Below are 24038 nucleotides of genomic sequence, written 5' to 3'. Positions count from 1 at the left end.
GGAACTGGCCACTGAACACGAGGGAAGGAAGCAGGGAAAAGCCTGAGTACGAAAGGTCACCGTGTGGTGTCTGTGTCCGAGTTAGAGATGGAGGTGTCTGCAGAATCACCAGGTAGGCCCAGTAAGTTGAACCAGGGTGGGGCGTGCCCAGCTGGCGCTCTGCAGCTGCCGTGGGGGGTGGCAAAAGTGTCGCCAGAAGAGGTGTGAGGAGACAAGGTCTGGAGCGGCCTACTTTGGGGTCCACTTCAGAAGTGGACCAGTGTCCCCTCACTCGCTTGCAGTACCTTCTCGCGCCTGCGGTAGGGGCGGGAAACCGAAGTAGGGGCTAGGAGGATGTCCAGCAGGGGGCGCCGGGGAGCCGGGTCCCTGGCCGAGTGGTAGCTGAGGAAGGGGGAGGGGAAGGGGTGAGGGGGCGCGACCCAGGAGGCACAGGGGTGTCCCGACTCTCCGGGCATAGACCAACTGTGACGCTCCGAGGTCACCTTGGCCGAAAAGTGGTCCCCCTTCTCTCGTCCCCTCCCTAGCCCTGCTCCGAAGCTTCCAGGAGTGCTTTTCCGTCCCAAGGCGTGTGGGTGCTTGGAGACCCGAGGAGTCACCTCCCCAGGTGCCTCCTTCGAGGTCACACCGGGGTCAATGCATTTGTCTCTACTGCAGCGGGCGGATCGCTTAGGGTGGGAGAAGCAGGTGCAGTGGGGGGCGGAGCGTGAGCGCACCCCGCACCCGGGTCCTGGCCGCGCGCTAAGGGATCCGGGCGTGCTGGTGGAGGGCGTGAGGAGGCGCAGTGCCCCTTCCCCTCCCCCGCTCCCCGCCACCCCCGGCGGCCCTTTGTACCATCCGGCCACACGCGCGTGCCCGCGTCGCGCGCGCTCCCGCCCGCAGTGACACACCCGCGCCGGCCGCACGCGCGCCCTCGCGCACACACACACAGAGACACACACACTCGCTCTCGCACACTCGGTGACACGCCCGCGCGCGCGCGCGCACCCACACGCCCGGCCGCCGGCGCCCTCCCAAGCTGGTCCACCCCGGCGGGGCCCGTGCCCCCGGCCCGCCCGCCTGGCACCGCGCCCCGGTGCTGGGGCCGAGCGAGGAGCCCGCGAGGCGGCGAGAGGGCGAGCGCCAGGCAGGCCGGCCCGGGGCCCCCGCCCCCCGCGCCCCCGCCCGATGGGGAACGCTCCGTCCCAAGGCATGTCCCTGTCTCTCTCCTCCCTAATGTGCCTCCATGCTTAAGTGGAAGGTATTTCTGTTTTCTTTGTGTGTTTTCCCCTCGGCCGGGGGCGGGGGCGGCGGCCGGGCCCCGAAGGCGGCGGCCGGCCGGGCGAGGGATGCTCCGGGCGCAGGTGTTGCGGGGGACAGGGGACCGCTGAGCGCCGGGCTGGGACGGACCGAGACAAGAAAGCGCTGGGAGCCGAGAGGGTCTAGGGCTGGCGAAGCTGGAGACCCTGCGAGGAGGGCCTCGCGGTGCCCGGGGGGAGGGGACCTGGGGTTACAATGTAGGGGGAGGGGTAGGTGAAGGGGGATGGCGAGGAGAGGGGGGGGAGGGGAGGGATCCATGCGCGGTAAAGCCAGGGCTGTTGAAGGAGGAAGGGGAGAGGGGAGAGGGATCATCCCCGCCTCAGCTCTTAGAATGGGGTGCAAGCGCTGGACTGGTAGTGCTGGACCCTTCGCGACAGTCCCTCAGGGAAGCAGGGGACCGAGAGCGCTCTGGGTTTGGCTGTGGTTGCCAGGATACAAAGCTGCATTCTACACCCCACCCCCTGAACCTCGAGGCCCTAGCCCTGGAGACCTCCTAGCCGCCACAGGAGTTGCAGAAACTGGGGACCTGCTCTCTGCACGCCGGGCGGGTAGGGAGGGCCGGGAGAGGGAGGTACCGAGGGAGGTACGGAGGAAGAGCTTCTGGATGTTAAGCCCTCCTCCTGTAGAGGCAAGGGGTAAAGGAGGGCGCCCCCAGCTGGGGGGGGCGTCCTGGGTGATGAGGAGGTGGGGACTGTAGGGGGCTGGAGAAGTAGAGGGGCGGGGCTGAGGAGGGGACTCGCCGTAGCCCCCCCTCCACTCCCACGCACCCCCCTGCTACGTCAGAAGCTCCTGGGCCAGCTCCGAGTCCTGTCGGTGGGGGCAGCAGGATGCTGGTGGCAGTAGAGGGGGCCGGCCGGGTGCCTCCGCAGCTCAGCCGGCAGGGCCCAGTGGGGCGTGTGTGGCTGCTGTTGCGCGCCCCCCAGCCACACGCCTCCCCATGCAGCCCTGGCAGTGCCTCCGGCGCTTTGCCCTGGCCTGGTGGGAGAGGACCGCCGAGGGTCGTGCCCGCTCTCCCAGGGAGGAGGTTGGACCGAGGGACCCTGGGGGCCGAGGGGAGCCAGGTGAGCCGGAGCAGCAGGGTAAGCAAGGAGTGCTGAACTGCTTTTACCAACCCCTCTCAAGTGTTTGCTAGATCTGGGGGCTCTGCAGCTCCCCCATCTTTGAGGGAAGTGGGGTCCCCATTTGGGGCTTTCTGGCTTCAGCCCTTCAAAAGGTGTTTGGGATAAAGGTGGAGGTGGAGAAACTGAGCATACATCAGGTGCAGGGATCCTATCCGGCTGTTCATTTGGGTGGGGTTCGTGCTCTTTGGGATGGGGTGTTATGATTCCTTCCTCTTCTCTGGTCATCTTTGGTCTGCGTGACCTTGAGCCAACTGGTTGGCTGTTTAACTCTGTGCCTCAGTTTCTCATTCCCTTCCTTGTCTCTGTGACGTGTCTGATAGAGATAGCCACTGTGGAGCCGAGAGGCTGTCTGTTATCTCTGGTGGCTGTTGGGATGGTGGTGGTTTCTAGCATGGATGGTGTGTATTTTTAATTGGGGGGCAGTTGTGGCATATATATGGGTTTGGGGTTTGGCTCATTTGGTCACTCTGGATAAATGTCCAGGGTAGTATGCAGCCCAAAGGAGTGCTCTTGGTAGGCTGAGCGGGAGTAGTGACTTAGCCTGATATAGAAGCAAGGGTGAGTGAGGACTCTGGACATACGGGGAGGGGGTCCCTCCCTTCCAGACTGCCTGGTACCCAGGCACCACTGAGTGTCAAGGCTTGGCCCTTCCTTCCTGCCACTCTGCGTTGAGGACAAGGGGGGGGGGGTGTCTCTCTACTGCTGCCCATCCCCCACCCCAAGTCCTGCATTCTTATTTTCCTGGAGGGTAAGTTCTCTAGGATGGAGGCTTGGGGTGGGTCCCCCTTCTGGCTCCTTTCCTAGAGATCTGTCTAGAAGAAACAAATGTAGTCTCAGACTGGGAGCAGGGAGAGGAGCCTCACTAGGGTAAGGGTGCATGGAACAAACGCTCAGAGACATGCCCCACCTCAGACTCTCCCCTCTCCCCTCTGCTCACCTCCCACCTAGCAGAGGAGGCCTGGGAGCGGGGATGGAGAATGGGGGGTGGGCTCTCCCTGGCCTTACTCAGATAGTCTTTTAAAGGTGACTAGTGGCCCACCAGGATGTATGGCCCGTGCCCCCAACCTCCACGTCCAGTGACCCACCCAAGAAAAGGGTTCATTAGAACCATTGATTCATTTTTGGCTGTGGCCATCGATCTCAGTGGTGTGGTCAGAGCATTGGGGGTGGGGGCACGGCTGCTGTCTGCCGAGTGCTAACCTTGGCATTCTCTGCCAAAACCTCAAGCCCGGAAGTGCTGGGCAGGCATAGGGCTGGGCTCTTAGAAGCTCCTCACCTCCATCCCAGATTGGTGTTGAGGGAACAAGGGTATCTCAGCTGAGGGCTAAAGCTGCTAGGGACTGTCAGGGTTCGAGGAGGAGGTGGTTCACACACACTGACCTCTTTCAGTGAGCTGGGGGGCACAGCAAGAAGCGGTGGTGGCTGAGAGGGTCTGTCCTGTCCCTATCCCGGGGAGTCTGGAGGAATGGAGTGGTCTGTGAGTACCCAGGCGGGTCAAGGTCCATGAAGAAAACCCAGGCTATAAATGTAATCTCTTTCGAGGAATTCTAAGCACTTATCTCTAAGTCCTGGCAAGGAGATAGCTTTCTTCATTTATGTGGTCCAGGCCCAGACAGGGACAGGACCTGCTTAGATACCCCACTGGCCCAGGTCATGGCCTGGCTTCCTAACCTTGTGGCCTCTGCCTGGACACAGGCACTGAGGGTGAAGGCTTCTGGCATCCGTGGAGTTGGGGGCCCTAGCCCCGAGCCTGCTGTGGGTGGGCAGGAGCAGGTGCAGTCTCAATGAAGCACTCAGGGGCTCTTTGAAGACTCCTTCGCTGCCTTCCCAGGGCCCATTTGAGCAAAGATAATAAAAATCTGGCCGTCAGCGGGTTTGAGGGCTGTGCTAGCCCGCTTCCCCTTCTTTTCATTCCCTGTTCTGAAAAGAGGAGATGAAGGCTCTGGATTTGGCTGGGAAGCAGCTCCTGCCCCAAGGGAAAGAGGCAGGAGGGGAGGGAGGAAAGAAAGGAGGGAGGGTGGGTCGACTTCTTGGCAGCCAGGGATGGGCAGAGGGGCAGAGGCATGGTCCCCAGTGCCTGCTAACAGCGTGGCACCTCAGTGGCAGGTCTCAGTACCCAGTACCAAGGTTCTAGCATGGTCCTTTATACCTCTGGGACCCTAGAGCACCCTTCCCCACCTTGCTGTTCCACAAAGTCCCTTCTTGTCACCTCAGGCCCCCTATCTCTCCTCTCTGCCAGTCTTCCACTCTATTCTTACCTCCCCCTCTCCCTGCCCCTCCTCCAGCTGCCAGTGTCCCCTTACTCCTTCAAAGATCCTCTTGCTCTCTCTGGCGGGGCCCCTCCCTTCTGTCTGTCTTCTCAGGCCCTGCTTTCTAGGGCTGAGTGGAGGGTTGCTGCTGAGGGGAGCAGCCGCTGAACAGCCATAGCTGCAGCCTCGGCAGGGATGGGCCAGCTGACTATTATGGGCTGTCAGGTGCCATCACTGTCAGAGAGGAGGCTGGAGGGGCTGCTGTGCATTTAAGAGTGCACTCAAGGCTGCATGGTATGTGTGTGTGTGTGCGTGTGCGTGTGTGTGTGTGTGTGTGTGTGTGTGTGAGTGTGAGACGATCCTCCCACACCATCTGAGGCACCTCACCTTGACACTGGGCTCTTCATGCTTTAGCCACACTTCAGTTACCTTCTGCGTTTCACCTCTCCTACAGATTTTTTTTTCCCCTTTTTTCTTTTTTTTCCCCAGCCCTTCTGATCCTTGTTCCCTAACGGCGTTCTGTCAAGCAGCTGTCTCTCATCCCATGCCCACCAGAGTACCTCCAGGCTCCGGGGAGGCCAGAGGGATCCAGGAAGCCGCTGGGCTCCGTGCCAGGCCCTGGCCACTCTCCCCTGGTTAACCCTCCAGATGACAGATGACTATTAGAAACAATACCGAGCCTGGAGCCCTGTGCTGATCCTGTTTTAAGCCTAGGTGTCTGTGTGACCTTGAGCAAGTCCCTTCCCCAGGTCTCTTTTCTCACCTGAAGTGAGGGGGGTGGGGCTGGATGGTCTCCAAGGTCTCTTCTGACATTCCATCGATGTTGTGTCTCTCTTGTGGGTTATTTGCATATTCTTTGCATATATTAATAGCACCTACTTACACAGGGGTTGGGGGGGAAGGACACCACTCACATGGGCCCCAGAATCCCGCCTAGTTTTCCAGCTCCCTTCACCCATTGGCCCAACTCCCATGGCTCTAGTGTCTTAGAGGGTGAGAGCTAAGCACAGGATGGTGGGTCTGGCCCTCCCTCTCCTGTGTCCCAGTGTTGAGTATGGCCTTGGTGGAGGGGATCTTGCAGGACTGGCTGTAGGGCGTGAGTTCTCTAGAGCTTCTTGTGGCCTGCCACATGCCAGGTGCTTAGTCTGGTGCATCAGGCCTCTCCGGCTTCAGTTCAGGCTACAGTGCACAGCATGGCCTGCTGTGTCCCCACCCTTCTATTCCTGACCAAGCCCCTGGACTCCGGGAATGAGGGCTGGAACCTGAGCCTCAGACATAGAGGCCAGGAGTGAAGAGGCTATTTCCTGCCTAGTCTTAAACAACTTTGTGTGTGTGTGTGTGTGTGTATGTATGTGTGTATGCAAATGTGTGTGCATGTATGTATGTGTGTGTATTCTTGTGTGTGTTTGTGTGGGTGCGCACGTATGTATGTATGCAAATGTGTGTGCATGTATGTGTGCATTCTCGTGTGTGTTTGTGTGTGTGCACATATGTATGTGTGCATTCTTGTGTGTGTGCACGCGGGTATGTGTGTATGCAAATGTGTGTGTGTGTGTGTAGAACCGCAGAAGTCCAACTCTGCCATCCTGATCTTATGGTGCTTCTGCAGGCCCGGTCTCCTTGCCACCCATATGTACTCCATACCTGGCACAGGGCAGAGCCCAGAACCCCAGCCCTTAGACCTTCTGTGGCTCCTTTCAAATACCTGTCCTCTGTAACGTTAGGGCAAGACTGAGATAAAGGTTGGGGGCCTAGAACAGATGATATGAGACCGCTGAGTCATGGCAGCAACTTCTGAAGGAAGGGACAAAAATGAGCTCCGCTGCTGCCACCAAGGACCGGAGCAGAAGAAACACAGCGAGCTAAGACCAGGGCTAGACTGTCCCTGGGATAGCGCTTATGGGATAGTGAAGACCAATGATAGCAGCCGGAAACCTACAGCACAGTGACTGACTTGTGATACGCGGATGGAGCACCTGGGGACCTGGGGAGGGGCAGAGACTGGCAGCCCAAGGCTGGGCTTTGAAGAGAACATGGACAATTCCTAGAAGAGCTCTTTTCCTATATTCAGGCTGCTACATCTGCCCCCTTCTTCCCTCATGCGCAAACTGGGCGTAGGGCCAGCTACCAGGACACCCTGCCCTGGTCCTCCGTGCTGGCACAGGCAAGCGGCAGGGTGTGGAGGCTGGAAGTCTGCTCTGCTACCCTCCTCTCCTTGTCTCTGCATAGGACAGCTTGGGAGGAAACAAGCCCACGCTGCGGCAGAAGGAATGGAGGTCAGATAGAGAGAAACCCTTTCCAGTGTATGGGGGCGATCGGCGTATGGGGGCGATCGGCGGCATGCAAGTACAAGCTAGCAGAACAGCTAGGAGCAGGGAACTGGTCAGCAGTGGCATCCCCTCCCAGGAGCCAATGCCTGTGGGTTCCCTAAGACAAAGATATAGTGTGTGTTGAAGAACCAGCCGGGCATGGTGGTTCCCACCTGTAATCCGAGTACTCGGAGGCAGAAGCAAGTGGATCTCTGTGAGTTCGAGGCCAGCCTGGTCTACAAGGAGGGCTCCAAGACAGCCAAGGCTACACAGAGAAACCCTGCCTCAGAAACAAAACAAAACAAAAGAACCAACTTGGACTGGTGTCTCCTCTGTTGCTGAGTGACCTTGGCAACTTTGTGTCCCTCTCTGGTCTTCAGTGTCTCTAATATAAGTAAAGAAGTCAGAAATAGAGGGTCTTAAGCTCCCTGTCAGTTGCCTAAAGTTCTCCCCACCTCCTTTCCCCTGAGGTAAGAAAATGCCTTGTCACTTGAAGGGTAGGATGGCTGTTTCCCAGCTTTGCTGAGACAGGAGAAATGGCGGTAGGCCAACACATTTGAGCACACACACACATGCACACATTAGTGCTCACAGACAGAAGCTCCCCACTCTCTGACTGAGATATACCTTACCTGCATCTGTCCTCCAGCCTGGTGGAGCTCCTAGGGGTGGCTGGAAGTTCTTGCCAGCCCTGCACCCCGTTCTGTTGAGGAACCATAATCCAGCCCGTGTTTTCCCGCATGCTGCAGGTCCCTCAGGTGGTGTGGCTTCAGCCATGGCTCTTGGGTTTCCTGAGAACTGAGGTGAGCAGGTTCGGCTATCTGCAAGGCCCGGGATGGAACATCTTACGCAAGGAGAGGAGTTGTGTTCCCGGGGTCTCATCCCTGAGGACCCCCAAAGCACAGCTCAGCAAGCCTTTGACTCAGTCTGCATTGAGGTCCCAGCTAGAGGTGTTTGTACAAAGCCTGGTGTGTGTGTGTGTGTGTGTGTGTGTGTGTGTGTGTGTGTGTGTGTGTGTGTTTGACATATCCTTATCCTAAGTCCCCCACCTCTCCTGATAACTGCTGAGGGGTGGGTGTCCCTGCAGCAACCCAGATACCAACTGCTGCCTCATTGAGGAGGCTTAAGCTCCCAGCTCCCTGAGAAGGTATCCAAGGCTCATAGCCTGGCTCTCTATAGCTTAGGACTCCTGGTGTGTCAAACAGGAAGGGGCCCTCGAGGGACTCCCCTCTACTGCTCCTAGACCAGAAGGGCCAGGAAAGAGTGTTACACACACGCAAGCGTAGGAAACCTTGTCCTGAGCCCGATTGCTCATCCACTCTGTTCATTCTGTCGTCTACCTGATGACAGCCCAGGGTCTGTCGCCTACCTCCCGGTCCCTAGGATGAGACAAGAAGACTGTGGAAAACCAAACAAGGCACAATAAAACAAAAAATCCTGGAGCAGGAAATGGACTGAGGTTAGACTTCAGGAAGCACTTCCCAAATATTGATGCAAGGGGTGGCCGGAAGGAAGGTCCTCCGAGGGGGCAGCTGAGCTCTGGAGTGGGTGGTCACAGCAGGGACACTTGCTGGGGATGTAGCTTCACTTCCCTGTACCTTGAAATATTCATGGCAGCTGTCTTGCAGAGGGGGACATCCTGGTTCAATGAAGGAATTCAGGCAGAGTTGGAAAAGATTCTGAAGGAAACCTTGAAGCTTCTGAGACCCAGTGCTTCACTCAGCCCGAAGGGCTGGGCTCTGGGGAGGGTGGTGCGAAGGGTGGTGCCAACAGGACTGTAATTCCAGCACCGAGGACGGTGGCTCAGAGGGTCAAGGTCATGCTGGCCCACTCACACCATCTCAGAAGCAAACAAACTAAGGGAGTGGGGGAGGGAGACTGGCGAGGGCTCCTGAGGCTGCCTTTGTGCTCCTAGTCAGTCTGTCCGTCTGTTCCTTTCACTGTCCCCATCCAGGGCACCCTGGGGTGCTGGATTCCTGATGCAGTCTTGTCTTCTTTCTCAGTAGTCTGCCCACATCTGGGTACAGCAGCTGTTTCTCCCCGGGGTGTCTCCGCGTTCGGGGTAATCGGTAGGAAAATTGGAACCGTGAGATTGGCAGGGGGCTTTCAGCGAGTGAGAATGTGCTTGGGCTAGCCAAGTAAGGGCTGTGGCAGATTGCAGTGTCTCCAGGCGGGAAGGGGCTTTGTACCTCAGACCCCAGGGCAAAAAAAAAAAAAAAAAAAAAAAAAAAAGTGATATCATAGCAAGGAGCAGCAGCATAGATTTAGGTTGAGAGAGGTAATGTGTAGAGAAAGCTGTGTAAACCCTGCCTTGGCCCGGGAGCTAGCAAAAGGTCTTCAGGCTGGTATAAGGAGGTGGCTTTTCACCACCCAAAGGTCTATCAAGGTTTGAGTGTGAACGCCTGTAGGTTGCGCCTGTCTCCTCTGTCAGAAGCAGCAGGACATTCATAGCTGGAGTTGGGGCAGGGTGGGGCTGACAGGTCGAAGGGAGGTCTCTGGGAGCTGGGGATAGGGCAGTCAGCAGTGATGCTGGTCCTCTGACCTTGACCCCATTCCTGCCCCAACATTAGGAGGCTGGATAGGGGGAGCTGTTGGGCTCCCATGGGTACTGCTTTGGGGGTTCTAAATGGGGACCCCCAGCCAAGCATCTGCTCCCCATGCCCAGAAAGAGAACCAGAGCTGTTTGTTCAGGGACCCCAACTCTGGGGCCCCCCCATGTTTTCCATGTTGGTGCTGTGTGTCCTCCTGTCTGTCCCCAAGTGATGTCTTTTGTCCTCTTAGTCCCTGCCCTTCCTCCAATCCCTGGTCTCTACCCTACAAGGAGCCCCTACCCCCACCCTGGTGACCTCAGAAGGACGGGCTCCTCAGGCCCTGGCTTACTGCTTCCCGCCCCCTGGCCCAGCCCTCTCGCGCCCTACCTCTCGCAGCTCATTCATTGCTTTCCCCCTTTCCTGTCCCTTACCCAGGGCTCCAGCGAGCGGCGGGAGGGAAGCCGGCGGGACTCTGCTCCCTCTGTTTAAAGTCTCCAGGTTAGTAAGCCAGGAGGGAGCCCACCACGGCCACCTAGTCAGCGCCCTCCCCTGCCTGCAATGGGTCACAATGGGCCAGCGGGAGGGCTGTCCCTGTGGGGTGGGGGTGGGGGTGGGGTGGCTAGGCATATGGTAGGGGGAGGGGATGGCAGATCCCCGTGCTGGGGAGGGCGCCTTGCCTGGCAAATACATGTCTGTGTGCACAAGTGCATGTGAGTGTGCGTGTGCAAGCCATAGGCATGTACGGAAGGTATGTGTCCGAATGGGCTGGGTATGGGCTAGAGGCAGGCCACCTCTGCCAAGGGATGAGGCCCCAGGGGCTCTGCTGTGGGCAGGGGGAAATGGGAGCTGGGTCAGGTGACCTCAGGGCTTGTTTTTTTTTTTTTTTAGTCACCTTATCTCTCAGTGTTCACTTCACTCCCTTCACTCTGGAGAACCACAGAGCCTGCAAGGCTCCGGAGACCCAGCAGGGCCACCGCTGGCCACCTTGCCTGACCAGTGTTGCCTCTGAAAGTGGTGGCTGGGAGCATGGGACATGCAGCATCCCAGGGCAAGCACTGGGAAATGTAGCAGCTGTCTAGCCTCCAGTGGTGGCATCTGTGCCCTACCCAAATGAGGTGTCACATCTATTGACACCTTCCTGACTTGCCCTGGTAATGCTGGAAACCCCTTTGTACTGTCCTACCGGTCCCTGTAATATCCTGAGACCCATACTGTCACCTCCTAGCAGTGACTCAGACTCCAATGCCCTGGCTGCTGAAAGCAGTACTCTTGGACATCCATAAGGCCTTATGGAACCGGACTAGAGCAGCCCTCTGCTCTCCGTTCTGTGCCAAGGGCTAGCAGCTCAGAGCGCTAGAGTCACGGTGGCCCGAGTTCAAATCCAGGACGAACCCCTTTCCCTCCCTGTTGCCTCATTGTTCTGGCCTTTGGGTCGGGGTGAGAATTCACATGTGTCAGGCAGTGAAGTGGAAAAAGCACTGGCCAGTGCCCCCACTGGCCTGAGCAGGGTGCTCCGAATGAGGCTTCTTTTTCTGCCTCCTTCCTGGGGCTGGGCTGGCTGTGCCTAGGTGCTGTGTGATACCGCTTACCTACTGCAGGGGTGAAGGACCACAGGGCCCATCATGGCAGTGACTTTGGGTCCTCTTGGCCCCTCCTGGATCCCGAAACCAGGCGGGTAGTGGGGGGTGGGGTGGGGAGGCAGCCCTCCTCACTGCTGCGGCGGCCCGCCCGCCTTGATGGCTTTTTAATAACTTTGCTCTGAGACAATCTGCAGAGCGCTCGTTTGTCTGCCTCTTAATTAAAATTACCGTTTTCCTAAAAGAGCAGCCATGCTCTTGCCCTCCCCCTGCCTCAGCTCCAATCCGAGAAGGTGGGGTGGAGCCGGCACTCCAGAGCAGGCTCGTCCTACCTAGACCCTCTCTGGGGATGAGGGCCAGCCCTCACCCGGTCCTGACAGACCTCAGGCTGCTGAGGAGGAGGCTGAACCTGTGGGAGAAACCCTGCTGTATCTAGCCAGGGGGGGCCAGCTCTTCTTTTTCACCTACTTGCTTTTGGAATGCCCCCAGTGACGGAGAGATCACTACCTCTTGAGACTTACTTTCTGCATTCATAGAAAGGTGTGCCCCCCTCATCCCGCCCCCCCCCCCGCCATCTTGCTTCGATCTGAGTGGAAGATGTAGCCGGGTTTTAGAGTGGAGGAGGGTATTGTTAGAATGCTGTGGTGTAGGAGCCAGGGCAGCCAGGATGGGCTTAGTCCCTGCTACTGTCCATGTGCTGTGTCTTCCAGGGGCTCTGAGGACAGGGGAATGGAGTTGGGTCCAGTTACTCACAGCATGGCTGGTGCGGTGACACCGCTAGCTTCCGGTGGCGTTGGTTTTGGGTACACTGTGACTTAAGGCCTTTGCAGTGGTGACTCCACAGTTCTCTTTCTCCTCTGCTGTCCCCAGAGCGTCCATGAAGATGCTGTCTTTGGTAGGGGACAAGGCAGATAGACAGGAAGTCATGTAACATGCCCATTAGGTAAATGACCCCAGGATGCATCTCTGCATCCTCTTCCGGGGCCTGCCTTCCTCCCGAAGCCTGTCTTGGATCTAGACTCAGTCTCTCATGTTGTCTGAGTTGTTGGGGTGGCTGTCCACTCCACTCACTTTCTGCAAGCGGCGTTCCTTGGTAATCCTGGATTTGTTTGTTTGTTTGTTTTGTATTTTGAGAGAGGGGTTCTCTGTGTAGCCTTGGCCATCCTGGCCTCACTTTGTAGACCAGGCTGGCCTCGAACTCACAGAGATCCACCTGCCTCTGCCTCCTGAGTGCTGGGATTAAAGGCGTGTGCCACGAGGCCCGTCTGGTAGTCCTGGCTCTTGATAACTGACTCTGGAGCTCATCTGCCCTTTTCTTCATTTCTCTGCAGCATCTTTACTGTGTCTTGGTGGAGGTGTAACCAATTCCACCAGACCTGGTTTTCTGGTCTATACCCTGGGTCTTCTGTGGCTCCTCTGTTGGGACTGTATATCTGTTGTATATACAGTCACGCAGTCAATCAACAAACAGCTCAGGCCTGTTGTGTGTCAGGCAATGTGGAGGTGCCGGGATATATAAAACAGTTGAGCTGGACCAATGCAGTCGTCTCTTGTGACCTCTTCTCTTGGTTAGAATGCCTGAGTAGCATGGAGACCAGGATAGCAGTGACCACCCCGGGGGACGTGGACCGATCACCCGTGGGGAGGTGAGGGCCCTTTCTTCAGAACCTCCCCCTCCCCCTCCGCCTCTGCCCCATCCTAGCAGCCTGAGGAGATGGCAGAGTGGTGACAGGTGCCGAGCCACGGAGATGACAGCGACAGTGTTCTGCTCATTCCCCCCCCCCCCATAATTACCGTCTGATGAGACGCCAGAATTAGCCACCGCGTGAGCACGGGCATCAGATGCGGGCACAGTGCGGGAAGTGGCTGGGGGGCAGGGAGCTGAATCTCTCTCCTTCTGAGCCCTGGGGTGCTGGGCAGAAGGGCAGGCACCCGGAGAGGGAAATGGGCCAGAAGGGGGAGGTACTGTGTGGTCAGTGTACATCAGATGGCCAGTGGTTTGTGGCCTCCCAGTCCTTGAGGTGGCTGGGCATGTCCTGGAGACAGCTGGCATCTGGACAAGGTTGCTGGGGCTCTGAACCACTCACCAGAGACCCACAGGTAGACTCTGAGTATACAGGCTGTGTGCACCTTGGTTGCACCGTGTTTGGCTGTGAGGAGCTATAGAGGAGTTCAGAGCTGGAGGGTCCTGTACTTGACAGCCAGGCCAGGCCCTAAGGCAGATGGGAGGCTGGGAGGAACATGCAGAGAGAGAGAGAGAGAGAGAGAGAGAGAGAGGACCAAGATGAGGCAGTGTGATACTCCAGAGGGGGCTGTGGGGGAAGGGGATTCCTTGGTCACCAAGTTGGGCTGCTCCCAACCTGGGCAGCTTCATGGGGTAAGTGTTTTTGTAGCAGGGTTGGAGGTCATCTGGTACATTCTTAAGATCTTGTCGAGACCCCTGGAGCAGTTTTAAGGGACACCAGATAGGAAGGGTGGTGACACCAGGGGGTTTGTTCTATCAAAGCCAGTGCAGTGGGAAACCGGACGCCAGACCGTCGAGGGAGGGCCTGTCTCAACAAGGAAGGTATTGGTTTAGCAGCCTCCCTCTCCCCAGAAAGAGAGGTCTAACCTTCGGAGGGGTGGGAGGCCAGGGGGTGGGAGGGCTGTGAGAGTCTGGACTCTCCTCTCAGCTCACTCAGGAAGAAGGAGCTCACATAATGATGGATGCTTTTGCCATAGTGAGGTTTCCATTCTTAGAGGCATCCAAGTTGCAGCTCCTGGGGGTAATGAATGGGGAAGACTTGTAATTTTGTTTTTTGTCCCAGCCTGGGCCCTGGTAACGGTGGTTCTGAGCCTGCCAGGTTGAGAAGAGGGCCCTTAGAAACTCTTCTGGGACTGGGAGACCCCTTCCAAGCCTGGTTTCTGGGTTCCTCGGTTGCTTTGCTGGCCCCTGGTCTTCCTACCCTCTCACGTCCATCCCTTGCTCCAGCCAGAGGACAGTGGGCAGGAGGGTTGGGAGTTGGACAGATGGGGTGTTGGGGCTCAGGCGTGAAGGGTGCTGGGAAAGGAGGGTAGAAACCTTGCTTCTGAGAGCAAGAGGCTCCACTCATCCATGCCCATCTTGGGCAAAGTCACCCTTCCTGGCCTTCAGTTTTCTGACCTGTGCGTTGCAGAGAGCAGCCCCCGCAGGTCTACTGTGAAGGCTGAATGAGTCATAGTTACAAGTGCCCTTTGAAGTGTCGTCATGCCTGAGGCCACACAGGGACATGCCGTGGTCCAGGATGGCATTCCTGCTTTCTAGGCAGCCCGCTGGCTGGTTTTAGTTTCTCTTTCCCTCCTTCCCTCCATCCCTCCGTTTCTCCCCCACCCCCCCCACCCCTCCAGGCTTTGCACACACTAGGCAAGCACTCTACCGCACTCAGCTATACCCCTGCCCTCTTTCCCACCGTGTTGTCTACAGCAGCGGTTACAGTTACTCAGGCAGGCCTTGAACTCTCTCTGTAGCCCCGGCGGGCCTTGATTTATGATCCTCCTATGTCAGCCTCCCGACTAGCCGGGATGACAAGCCTTCACCATCCAGGCTCAGCTTTTTCCCCTTTGGTAGGTAGGTGCCGGATATGGGACCCAGCACCCTGTTTCACCCTCTCTACTCAAGGGGCCAGAACAGATGTAACCAGATGGGAGAACTTCAGGTTTTAGCAGGTGCCAGAGCACAACAGGGGCATGCGTCCTCCTCCTTCCAGCCCGCGTTCTCCACTCTCAAGTTCTGCCCCTGTGGGAGGCTTCAGGACAGATCACAGAGACAATTTCCCCTCCCTCATATCATGTGTGCAGGCTAACTTTCCTGGCTTCCATGAGCCCCTTTGGTAACCCTGGCTCCCGTGGCCTGATCCTCTAGACCTCTCAGGATGCTAGCCACGGGATGCAGGCAGGCTAGAGTGACATACTGTGTCAGCTGTTTTGCAGCCAATAGAAACTGAGTGACCACATGCCTTGTCTGCACTCCAGAAGAGAGGCTAAGCTTCCGTAGTTATAGAAGGACCCCAGGAAAGAACTTCAGCACTGGTACTGGCTCATATGCTGGTAAGCGGCCATCAGAGTTGGTGGCCTTGAGGTTGATTGGGGGTCTATTTCTCTAGTTCTGAACTTGGAGACTGGAACGGGGAAGGTGCTGTGTGATGGCTCTGTGACAGCCCCTGTTGCCTTTGGTTTGGTTCGGTCTTTGAGACAGGGTCTCATGCACTCCAGGCTGGCTTTGAACTCTTACATAGAGCCAAGGATCCAAATCTTTCCGTCCCCATCTCTTGAGCACTGTGATTACAAACACTTGCCCCAGCCGCCAAGCTGGCACCCCCCCCCCCGCCTTTCCCTCCCATCTGGAGGGGCACTGCTCTGACCCAGAAGTAGGACGGTCTCTCTGGGGACTCAGGCACCAGTGCCATGTATGGCCACAGCCTGGTTAGGGCCTGTGTGTCCCTTTGCATGGCAGTGCCTGTGGAGTGTGCAGCAAAGCTGTTGGGGCCTGGCTGAAGCTGCTGGTGGTGGTAGTGGGGGTGGTGGTGGTGGTGGTGGTACCAGGTCACACAGGCATGGTGACAGGTGTGTGGTCTCACAGTGATGGCACAATACTGAGGCCCAAGATGAACACCTGGTGTGGAGTAGACTGGGGTCTCTGTTTACACCTGCTGCCAAGGTGCAGTGCCCTGAGTATCCATGCCTGAGGAGACTGGACTATGGCAGTTGCTAAGTGGAGAGGTTTGGTGACTCTTTCTTACCCTCCCTCTCTTTGTCTCTTCCCTCCCTCCCTCCCTCCCTCCCTCCCTCTGGGCTGCTGCCTTCCTCTCTGGCTGCCTCTCTAAGAGATGTGGAGCTGACAGGACACCTTCCCTGGGCGCATGAGCAGCAGTGATACCACGCAGGCAGGGGCTAGCTTGTTGGCTTGTTAACACTGTTCTGTGTGGGCCCACGCTAGGGCCAGTCCAGCCTTTCCAGTTCCCACTTCAGACGGAGGGTGACTGTTCCTCCCGCATGTCCACCTCCCCTTTTCTAAGGAAGCCACTTAGTCATGTCTTCATTAGAAGTGAAAACGGAAAAAAAAAAAAAAAAAAAAAAAGCCAGAGCCCATCTGACAGCTAGTGAGAGGCAGCAAGGCTAGGGATAGGGATAGACAAGCAACCAGCCCCTACTTACGTCCTTCATGTACAGGGCACAGTTTGAGCACCCTGTCTGTGATTCGCTTTTGTTGATGATGTTGTTGTTTTTTAAACAAAATGAGAGGACGGAGGTCTGCAGAGACGCCTGACCTCCTCAGGGTCATATAACTAGTTATTGGCAGCGCTGGGTTTGAGCCAGGCTTTCTTAGCTGCAGATTCTGTGATTTTTGGTAATGCCACAGCTTTGCCTGCTGTGTGTGGGAGGGAAGAGCAGGGACCAGAGGGAGGGCTACGTGTTTGAGATTTTGATTTGTGGCTCATTTGGAAACGGGGAATCGTAGTCTGACTGTGGAGGTAGGGTTGTGGTGAGGTGACCTTGAATTCCATGGGTGAACCCCTCCCAGGCTGGGCTGGGAAGCTGGGGTGGGGCGGCGGGGGGGGGGGGTCAGGCTTAGGCTGTGATCCTAGCTTGCATCTTTGGGCACTTGGGCACGGTGATTTGAATGCATTTGTTAGCGTTGATGCTCCTGGGGCCCTGCGCCTGGAGCGGGGCTCCCCTGGGGGCTGCTTTCTGGGAAGTGGCCCAATAGAACAGAAAGGTTCTTGCCCCACCAAGGCCCAGCACATTTGGGTTCTGCTTTTTTATTTTCTTCTTTGGCCCCCTGGCCTCTGTGTGACTGTGAGGTTTGCTCTCTAGGACTCAGTTTCCCATGGATTTTTTTTGGGCACTGATGGGATCCGTAGGAGAGGATCATTATGTTGACTCCACTCCTCTCTGTCTAGGAGGTAGGAGCTGAGTGGGGGTCACCTGTGCCAACATTATTGAGCTACATGTGCTGGGCTAGGTGGGCCAGTGGGCTTGTGTGCATGCCAGCCAGGACTACATAGTGGATGTAGTGCCACCCCCCTACCCCCGCACCTCCCCCATGGCTGGCTCTTCCCTTCCTAGTTGAGGGTGGAGACAAGGACTTTAAGGTCCTGAGGAGGCCCCTGTCACATGGGGTGGATGAGGCCTAAAGGCAGAGGAAGGCTGTGTCCTGCCCCTGGGGAATGCCCTGCTGGAGGCTGGAGCTGCTGCGGGTGAGGTGGGCAAGCATCATGCTGCGTTCAGACTAAGGGGACAGAGGACCCAGACAGCTAGTTGAGGTGGCTGAACCATCCTTTTTATTTTATTTTTATTTATTTATTTTATTGGTTTGTTTTTTTGTTTTTTCAAGACAGGGTCTCTCTGTGTTAGCCTTGGCTGGCCTGGACTCCCTTTGTAGACCAGGCTGGCTTCAAATTCGCAGTGATCCACCTGCCTCTGCCTCCCCAGGTGCTGGGATTAAAGGCGTGCGCCACCACGCCCCCGGCTGAACCATCCTTTTTAAAGGTGTCTCCCACCCAGGAAGGGTACACTGTGGAAAGCAACAGAAACTCCTCAGGGAGCTGGGGGAGGCCAGGGCCCCACCCCTACTGCTCCTCCTAGACAGGTGAGCTCTCCCTCCCCAGCCCTGAGGAGGTCCTTTAATTAGATTCCAACTCATTTAACCAACTAAGTGGCCTTCGGTGGGTTTTAAATCTGCACAAATTGGTTTGTGTTTTTCTGCCTGCGTAAGGTTGTGACTGGCAAGGCCCAGTGTCATCCTCTCCCCTTCTGGCTTCTCCAAGGGGGGAGGGGTTCTTTCACCTCATGCCCCACCTGAGTCTGGGTACCCAGCTTCCTAGGGATGGAAAAGAACACAGGGACTCAGGCAACACTCTCCTCCCTGTCCCCTACCCCCAGAGAGGGAGGCCGAGGGTGACTCAGCCTTCCTTAGTCACCCCACATCTCCCTGGCTATCTCAAGAGGAGAGTTGGGCCCAAAGCTCTCCAGTAAGGTAGTGTGGAATGGGACAGAGGAAGGGCTCCAGCTATGTCACCAGCTGACACACCTGGTGTCCCTGGCTGTAGAGGCCAGGAAACTAAGTCCTCCTGGGACTGACCTGACCTCCTCCGACTGTTAGGGATCAAAGCCAGCCTTTCTTGGGAACCCAATGATGATAGTTTGCTGTTACTTTACTACCTATAAAGGGAGTCGTTGCCCAGTGAGGTTCTGTAAGGCAGCCTGACATCTAGAGTGGGGCTGGGTTGGCAAAGCATGGAGAGTTGCGCGTGGGGAGAGGGGGGGAGGGAGGGAGGAGGGCAGGCATGGAGGTCCCTGTCTGGGAGCTGGGTGGGCGCTCTCGTCTCAACCTCCTGTCTAGTTTGCTTTCTCCCTTCCAGTTGCCCTTCCTCCCCATTCTTCTCATCCCCATCTCTGAGACTCTTGTTAGAGTGACAGGGAGACTCAACAGGGCGCGGGGCATTAGCAATTTAGGGGGATATTACACAGGAATGTTTACAGAAAGGCAATTGCCTGGAAAATGACTTTGGTGGCTGTGGTATGGGGCGGAAAAGCTGGTTCTAGAAAACAGACACATATGGGCCTTCTGCACCAAGGACCCACAGACTGACAGCAGGATGAGGGGCAGGGCGCCCACAGGCCACAGCATAGCCATCCCCATGGGCAAGCAAGGGTGGGCCTGACTCTCAGAACCTTGGCATTTAAGAAGCCGACCTGGGCCTCTGACCTTTGTCCTCTGGCCTCTGGCCTCCAAGCTCATGCTTTCAGACTAAAGCAGGTGCCAGCGAGATGAAGCTGTCAGGCATTATTGACTGTGGCAGTGCCTCAGGGCTGCTCCTGGGTGACTTGGGCGCCTCTTACTCTGGCTATAGAGGGGACACCAGGAGCTCTGTTGCCTGAAGATGCGTGTGCGTGCTCACGAGGAGGGTACTGTGGGGTCTGAAGTAGACCGTCTTCCTTTCTTGAAATCTCTGTCACTCTCTCCCGATCTTGTACTGACTGCTGGGGACAGGAATTGCTGCACACTGAGCATGTCCACTCCTCCCCTTTCTGACACAGGTACCTTCAGACCCCCACTTCTGTCCAGACCATGTGACAGGCCCTTCTTCCAAGACAGGGACCTTGCCAAGCCTCTTGGTGTCTGTGCAAAAGGAGCTGACTGTCTGGAGGTTCCGAGAGTCCTTTCCTGTCACTTTCTGTCACTGCAGCTCTGATTCCACACTCCATTTTCTCTCCTTTGTTCCCCCCTCCCATAATCTCTTCTGAAGATGATGTCATGTTCCAAAGCTGCCCAGTGACAGGCAGGGGACAGAGTAGATGATGACATCCAGGGTAAAGAAGCCAGGTGGGGGATGTGAGTGACTTATAAGATGGTGTCACTGAGATACTGGGACCTTAATTCTTCTAATGAGCTACAGTGATGTCACGTAAGAGAATTCAGTGGAGGGTAAAAATAAATCAGGCCCATAAATAAACTGGGGGTGGGGTTTGGAAGCGGCTGAACAAGTAACAATGTTTCTTATGAGGCACCTGCTCATTTAGCACAGCCAGCCACTGGGGGGCGCCTACTACTTCCTATCACCCTAGCAGGGCCATCCTCCTCTTACCTAGGGTCCCCCCCCCCCCCCCCCCCGCAGAGCTGAGGTGACAGAAGTCCCTTTCTGTTTCTCCAGCCCCAAGGCTTCGTTTTGTCAGTCCCTTGCATCTGCCCTATGGCCTCCATTTTCCCACTCAAGAATCTTAGAGCCTAGTGTAGCGGTGCATACCTGTAACCCAGTACTTGGGCAGGTGAGAGAGAGGACAGAGTCTGAGGCCAGCCTGGGCTACAGTGAGTTTCAAGTCAATCACTGCTACATTTGGAGAAGATGCCTAAAAAAAAAAAGCCAAAAGGGGCCAGGCATGGTGGCACATGCCTGTAATCTCAGCATTTAGGAGGCAGAGGCAGGCAGATGGATGTGAGTTTGAGGCCAGCCTGGTCTACAAAGCTAGGACAGCCAAGGCTACACAGAGAAACCCTGTCTGGAAAAAAACCAAAACAAACAAAAAACAAAAACAAAAAAAGCCAAAAGGGGTAGGGGGAAAATCATAGTGAACCTTGTAGATAAAGAGTCCTCGGAAAGAGGGGACCTGCAGCCCCTCCTTTAGCTCTCTGGCTTTCCTAGTGCCACATCTCCCAACACACCCCACCCCAAGCCCTTTTTGTCCACCTGCTGAGTTCCCTGCCTTTTCTTTTGTTGTTGTTGATTTCGAGACAGGGTTTATCTGTGTAGCCTTGGCTGTCCTAGACTTGCTTTGTAGACCAGGTTGGCCTCGAATTTACAGCGATCCGCCTGCCTCTGCCTCCCGAGTGCTGGGATTAAAGACGTGCGCCCCGGATTAAAGACGTGCGCCGCCACCCCTGGCTCCCTGCCTTTTCTTTTTTCTGCATCCTATGCTCCTCCGAGGCTAAACCCAGCCAGATCCCCAAGCACCATTGATTTGGTCACTGGGCCTGGAGCCCGCTGCCAGCCTATTGGAGCCATCGATCACCCTGGCTTTTCCCCTTAAACTGCACAGTTCAGAGAGGGTCAGGGCAGCTTGGAGACTATGCTGATAGCTGCATTCGGCTCAGAGGGAGTTGGGAGACCAATGTGCCCAGCTGGGAATGTCTCTCACTGGAAACGATGCACTCTCTTCTTCGTCATTGTCACAGGCGCAGGGTTTGGAGGTTAACACCCCTGTTTTACAGATTAGACCCCTGACTCATCAGGGAAGGGTCTGCTTGGCTAATGAATGAGTAACTGGGATCCCTAGGGGAGGAGCCGATTCAACCTAAGGGAAGGTGACTTGGCCTAGGTCTAACTTCGGGTGTCCTGGCTCTAAATAATCATGGGGCTGGGATGTAGCTTAGCTGGTTGAGTGCTTGCCTAGCGTGCATGAAGAACTCCTGGGTTTGAGCCTCAGTGGTGCTTAAATCAGGCATGGGGGCACATTCCTCGAGTCCCAGCACTCAAAAGGGAAGGGAAGAGGATCAAGGCTATCCTTGGCTACATAGGGAGTTTGAGGCCAGCTTCGGTTATGTGGGACCCTGGTGTGTGTGTGTGTGTGTGTGTGTGAGAGAGAGAGAGAGAGAGAGAGAGAGAGAGAGAGAGAGAGAGAGAGGAAATAAATGAATGAATATAAGTGAATCTTTTTAAAAAGATATTTATTATTATGCATACAGTGCTGAAAAGGGCATCAGGTCACATTATAGATGGTTGTGAGCCACCATGTGGTTGCTGGGAATTGAACTCATGACCTCTGGAAGAGCAATCAGTGCTCTTAACCACTGAGCCATCTCTCCAGCCCCAGTGGATCTCTTTTGATTATTCCTTCTTCAGCTCAGGCTGGTCCTCCCAGCTCCACCGGGCCCTGTAGAAAGATGTAAGATATGCACCAAGCAAGAAATCAGGATTGCCTGACTTACCTCACCCTCTTACTGAGCAAAGCCTAGGAGCTCCAAAGTTCTTAAACTGCTCCTACACTTTCAGATACAAGCCCCTCCCTGGCCTCTGCCCATGCCAGAGAGCATCCCCAACCCCAGTGTCCAGTGCCTGGGCATCTGGCGGGCGATACCTGTCCTCCGTGAGGCAGTGAAGGTGCTTGTCCCTGTTGTCCTTGACACTCAAGCCTGCTCATCAGTCCCTTCCCAACTGCCACCAGGAGAGAATTATGTCACAGCAGACCTAAAGTACAGCTGGTGCTTATGCTCCACGCCTTCCTCCGTGCCACCACCATCCTGGGTCCCTCCCAGGGTCCCCATGATCATCGCCTACCTTGGGCTGGTACACTGTCTGATGTCCTCCCAAGAGTGGGGAAGGAGGGCCAGTGTGGGGTGCAGGGGTGGAGGAGGAGATGATCTGAGGCCAGGAGGGAAGTCCATTATGTGTCCAGAGGGCCCTCTGGGACAAAGTGGGCCAGCAGGAGGAGAGGTAGTCTGGGCCCAGAGTTAGGTCTAGTAATAAGGCCAGACAAAACACATACATGGTTCAGAGAAGAGGAGGAGGATTTCACAGAGCACAGTGCCCTTAGCCACGGAGACCTCCTGCTCTCCTGTCCTCAGTAGGGTACGACGTTCTAGGTGTCGTGAAGGAGGGAGGCTGGAGTCTACACCTGCAGAGCCCTCAGCCCGCTCTCCTTTATTACCCAGGCTGTCCTTCTCAGCCTCAGACCCTGGCCACCCTGGCCTGCCTCAAGTTCCCCAAGGGCGGAGACTGATGGGAAGATGGCCCCTGGGTCCTTAGCCTTAGTCAGCTGGCTTTGGCTCTGGTTTCTTTTGTTATGTGGGAACGGTGGGCAGAGTGTCAGTTCACCATTGCTTCTGTTAACCCTACTTCACTTTGAACTTGACTGTATATACTTAAGAGGAAACTGATTGCCACTCAGAGGAATAATATCTTTAAAGCTAGCGGCCTGGCTTCCTCCCTCAGATTTGTTCTAATGTATGAAACTAAAGGGGTAACGAATAAACTATAAAACACTTCCGGAAACCCCAGCCCTTGAGAAGCTGAGGCAGGAGGGTCAGAAATCGAGGCCAGCCTGAACTACATGTAGCAAGACACACAATAGTTAAGTAAGTAAAATTTATATCTTATGACACACACACACACACATACACCTAGAGGGGTATAGATATAAAACAATTGTCTTCAAATCACTGTGTGTCAACATCACTTGGGGAGCCTCACAAAGGATGGTAACTGTGGTGAAAGGGACAAAGGGTGCCCGGAAGGTCAGAGGTGGTGACTCGGGCCCTGAGCGTTGTGGGGAGACCAGTAAGTAAAGAAGGAGCCCTACATGAGGTACTCAGTGTTTACTCTGTTCAGCGCACATTGTCGTCTGTCCAGGGAGGAATGGCGGTGATGTTGGGACCACACCGGCCTTTTGTTACTCCCTGTATCTTTGGACTTGCCATTGGGTTTCTGCAGTTTGGCAAAGCCATCCCAGAAACCGGGGGACCACCACAAGAACACGCGCCAGACGGGAGTGCTGAGAGCTATGGCAATGGTGGATGCAGCTGATGACTTTAGTGCCTGTGGGAGCTGTTGTTTTTGTGATTGAGAGATGCTGTGTCCTCTGGGCCTGTGAACCCCAGATGCATATGCCTGGGCCACAGCCTGGAAGTGTGTGTCATGTGGTGTGTGTGTCAGGGTGCCTCTCCTCTCTCCCTCCCTCCCCCCTCCCCCCATCCCCCCCCATCCTCTGAGGTACCTCATGGAGTGTCCTTGTCTTGTTGTTGTTCTGTCTTCTTGAGTGTGTTGGTGGTGGAATGGTTCTGTGTGTGTGTGTGTGTAGTGCACACATGTGCAAATGTGTGTTGGTGCTGAGGCAGTCTTGAAATGTGGCTCCGTCTCGAGTGAGTGTGGCCTGGCAGCAGGCCTGCTAAGCAGTTGTGTGGAGGGAAGAGGGCTTTCTTGAACCTGGCTGAGTCCCAGGATTCCCAGCCTTGTCTCCTTTTGGCCCAGTCTGTCCTTCCAGGAGCTCTGCAGTGGGAGGGTGCTGTGAGTGCAAGCCTAGCTGACGGGATGGGGTCAGGGTGGGTGGGCTTGATACAGCATTCCTACCCAGGCCAAGCTCACGGGTGGCCACTCTGTAGGCAGTAGGGCTCAGGTGGTGTGTATGTTGACTGCTGTCTCTCAGTAAGGTGACTTCTGGGGAAGAGGGCAGGCACTCTGTATTTCCTGTCCAGAAACATGGCTGAGGTGGGTACCAAGCAGGGCCTGCCTTCCTTAGGGGGTGAAGGCAGGGAAAGCAAGGCCAGGCAGGGGAATGCTGGGAGCTGGAGGAAGAGGTGGCTGAGGGGACGTGGGAGGGGATTAAGAGTTTGTGTGAAACCTCAACCCCCGGCCTCCCCCCCCACCTGCTTCTGTTCTGTCCTTTGTCCCCTGTGCGTCCCTTGTGGGTCTTGGGGAGATATTGAAAAGGGGGGGGGAGGACT

At 56.1% G+C, this 24038-nt stretch overlaps 1 protein-coding gene across 3 annotated transcripts in view; it reads left to right on the top strand.

Annotated features, from left to right (window-relative positions):
• Positions 1 to 2090: 2090 nt before the first annotated feature.
• The window catches only part of Srcin1 (SRC kinase signaling inhibitor 1), a 65916-nt gene continuing 43968 nt past the window's right edge, over positions 2091 to 24038 (top strand). For 2 of the 3 annotated variants that reach the window (XM_051158427.1, XM_051158425.1), the window contains exons 1-2: positions 2091 to 2357; positions 9942 to 10004. In XM_051158427.1, the coding sequence (XP_051014384.1) occupies positions 2234 to 2357; positions 9942 to 10004 (187 nt within the window). In that variant the 5' untranslated portion in view covers positions 2091 to 2233. The remainder of the gene's footprint in view (positions 2358 to 9941; positions 10005 to 24038) is intronic. The other variant, XM_051158426.1, reaches the window with a different exon arrangement.

Source organism: Acomys russatus, chromosome 16 (genome assembly GCF_903995435.1).
Source record: "Acomys russatus chromosome 16, mAcoRus1.1, whole genome shotgun sequence".
Classification (NCBI taxonomy): domain Eukaryota; kingdom Metazoa; phylum Chordata; class Mammalia; order Rodentia; family Muridae; genus Acomys; species Acomys russatus.
The sequence above is the reverse complement of the archived record's forward strand: the minus strand, read 5'-3'. Positions and strand labels throughout refer to the sequence as shown.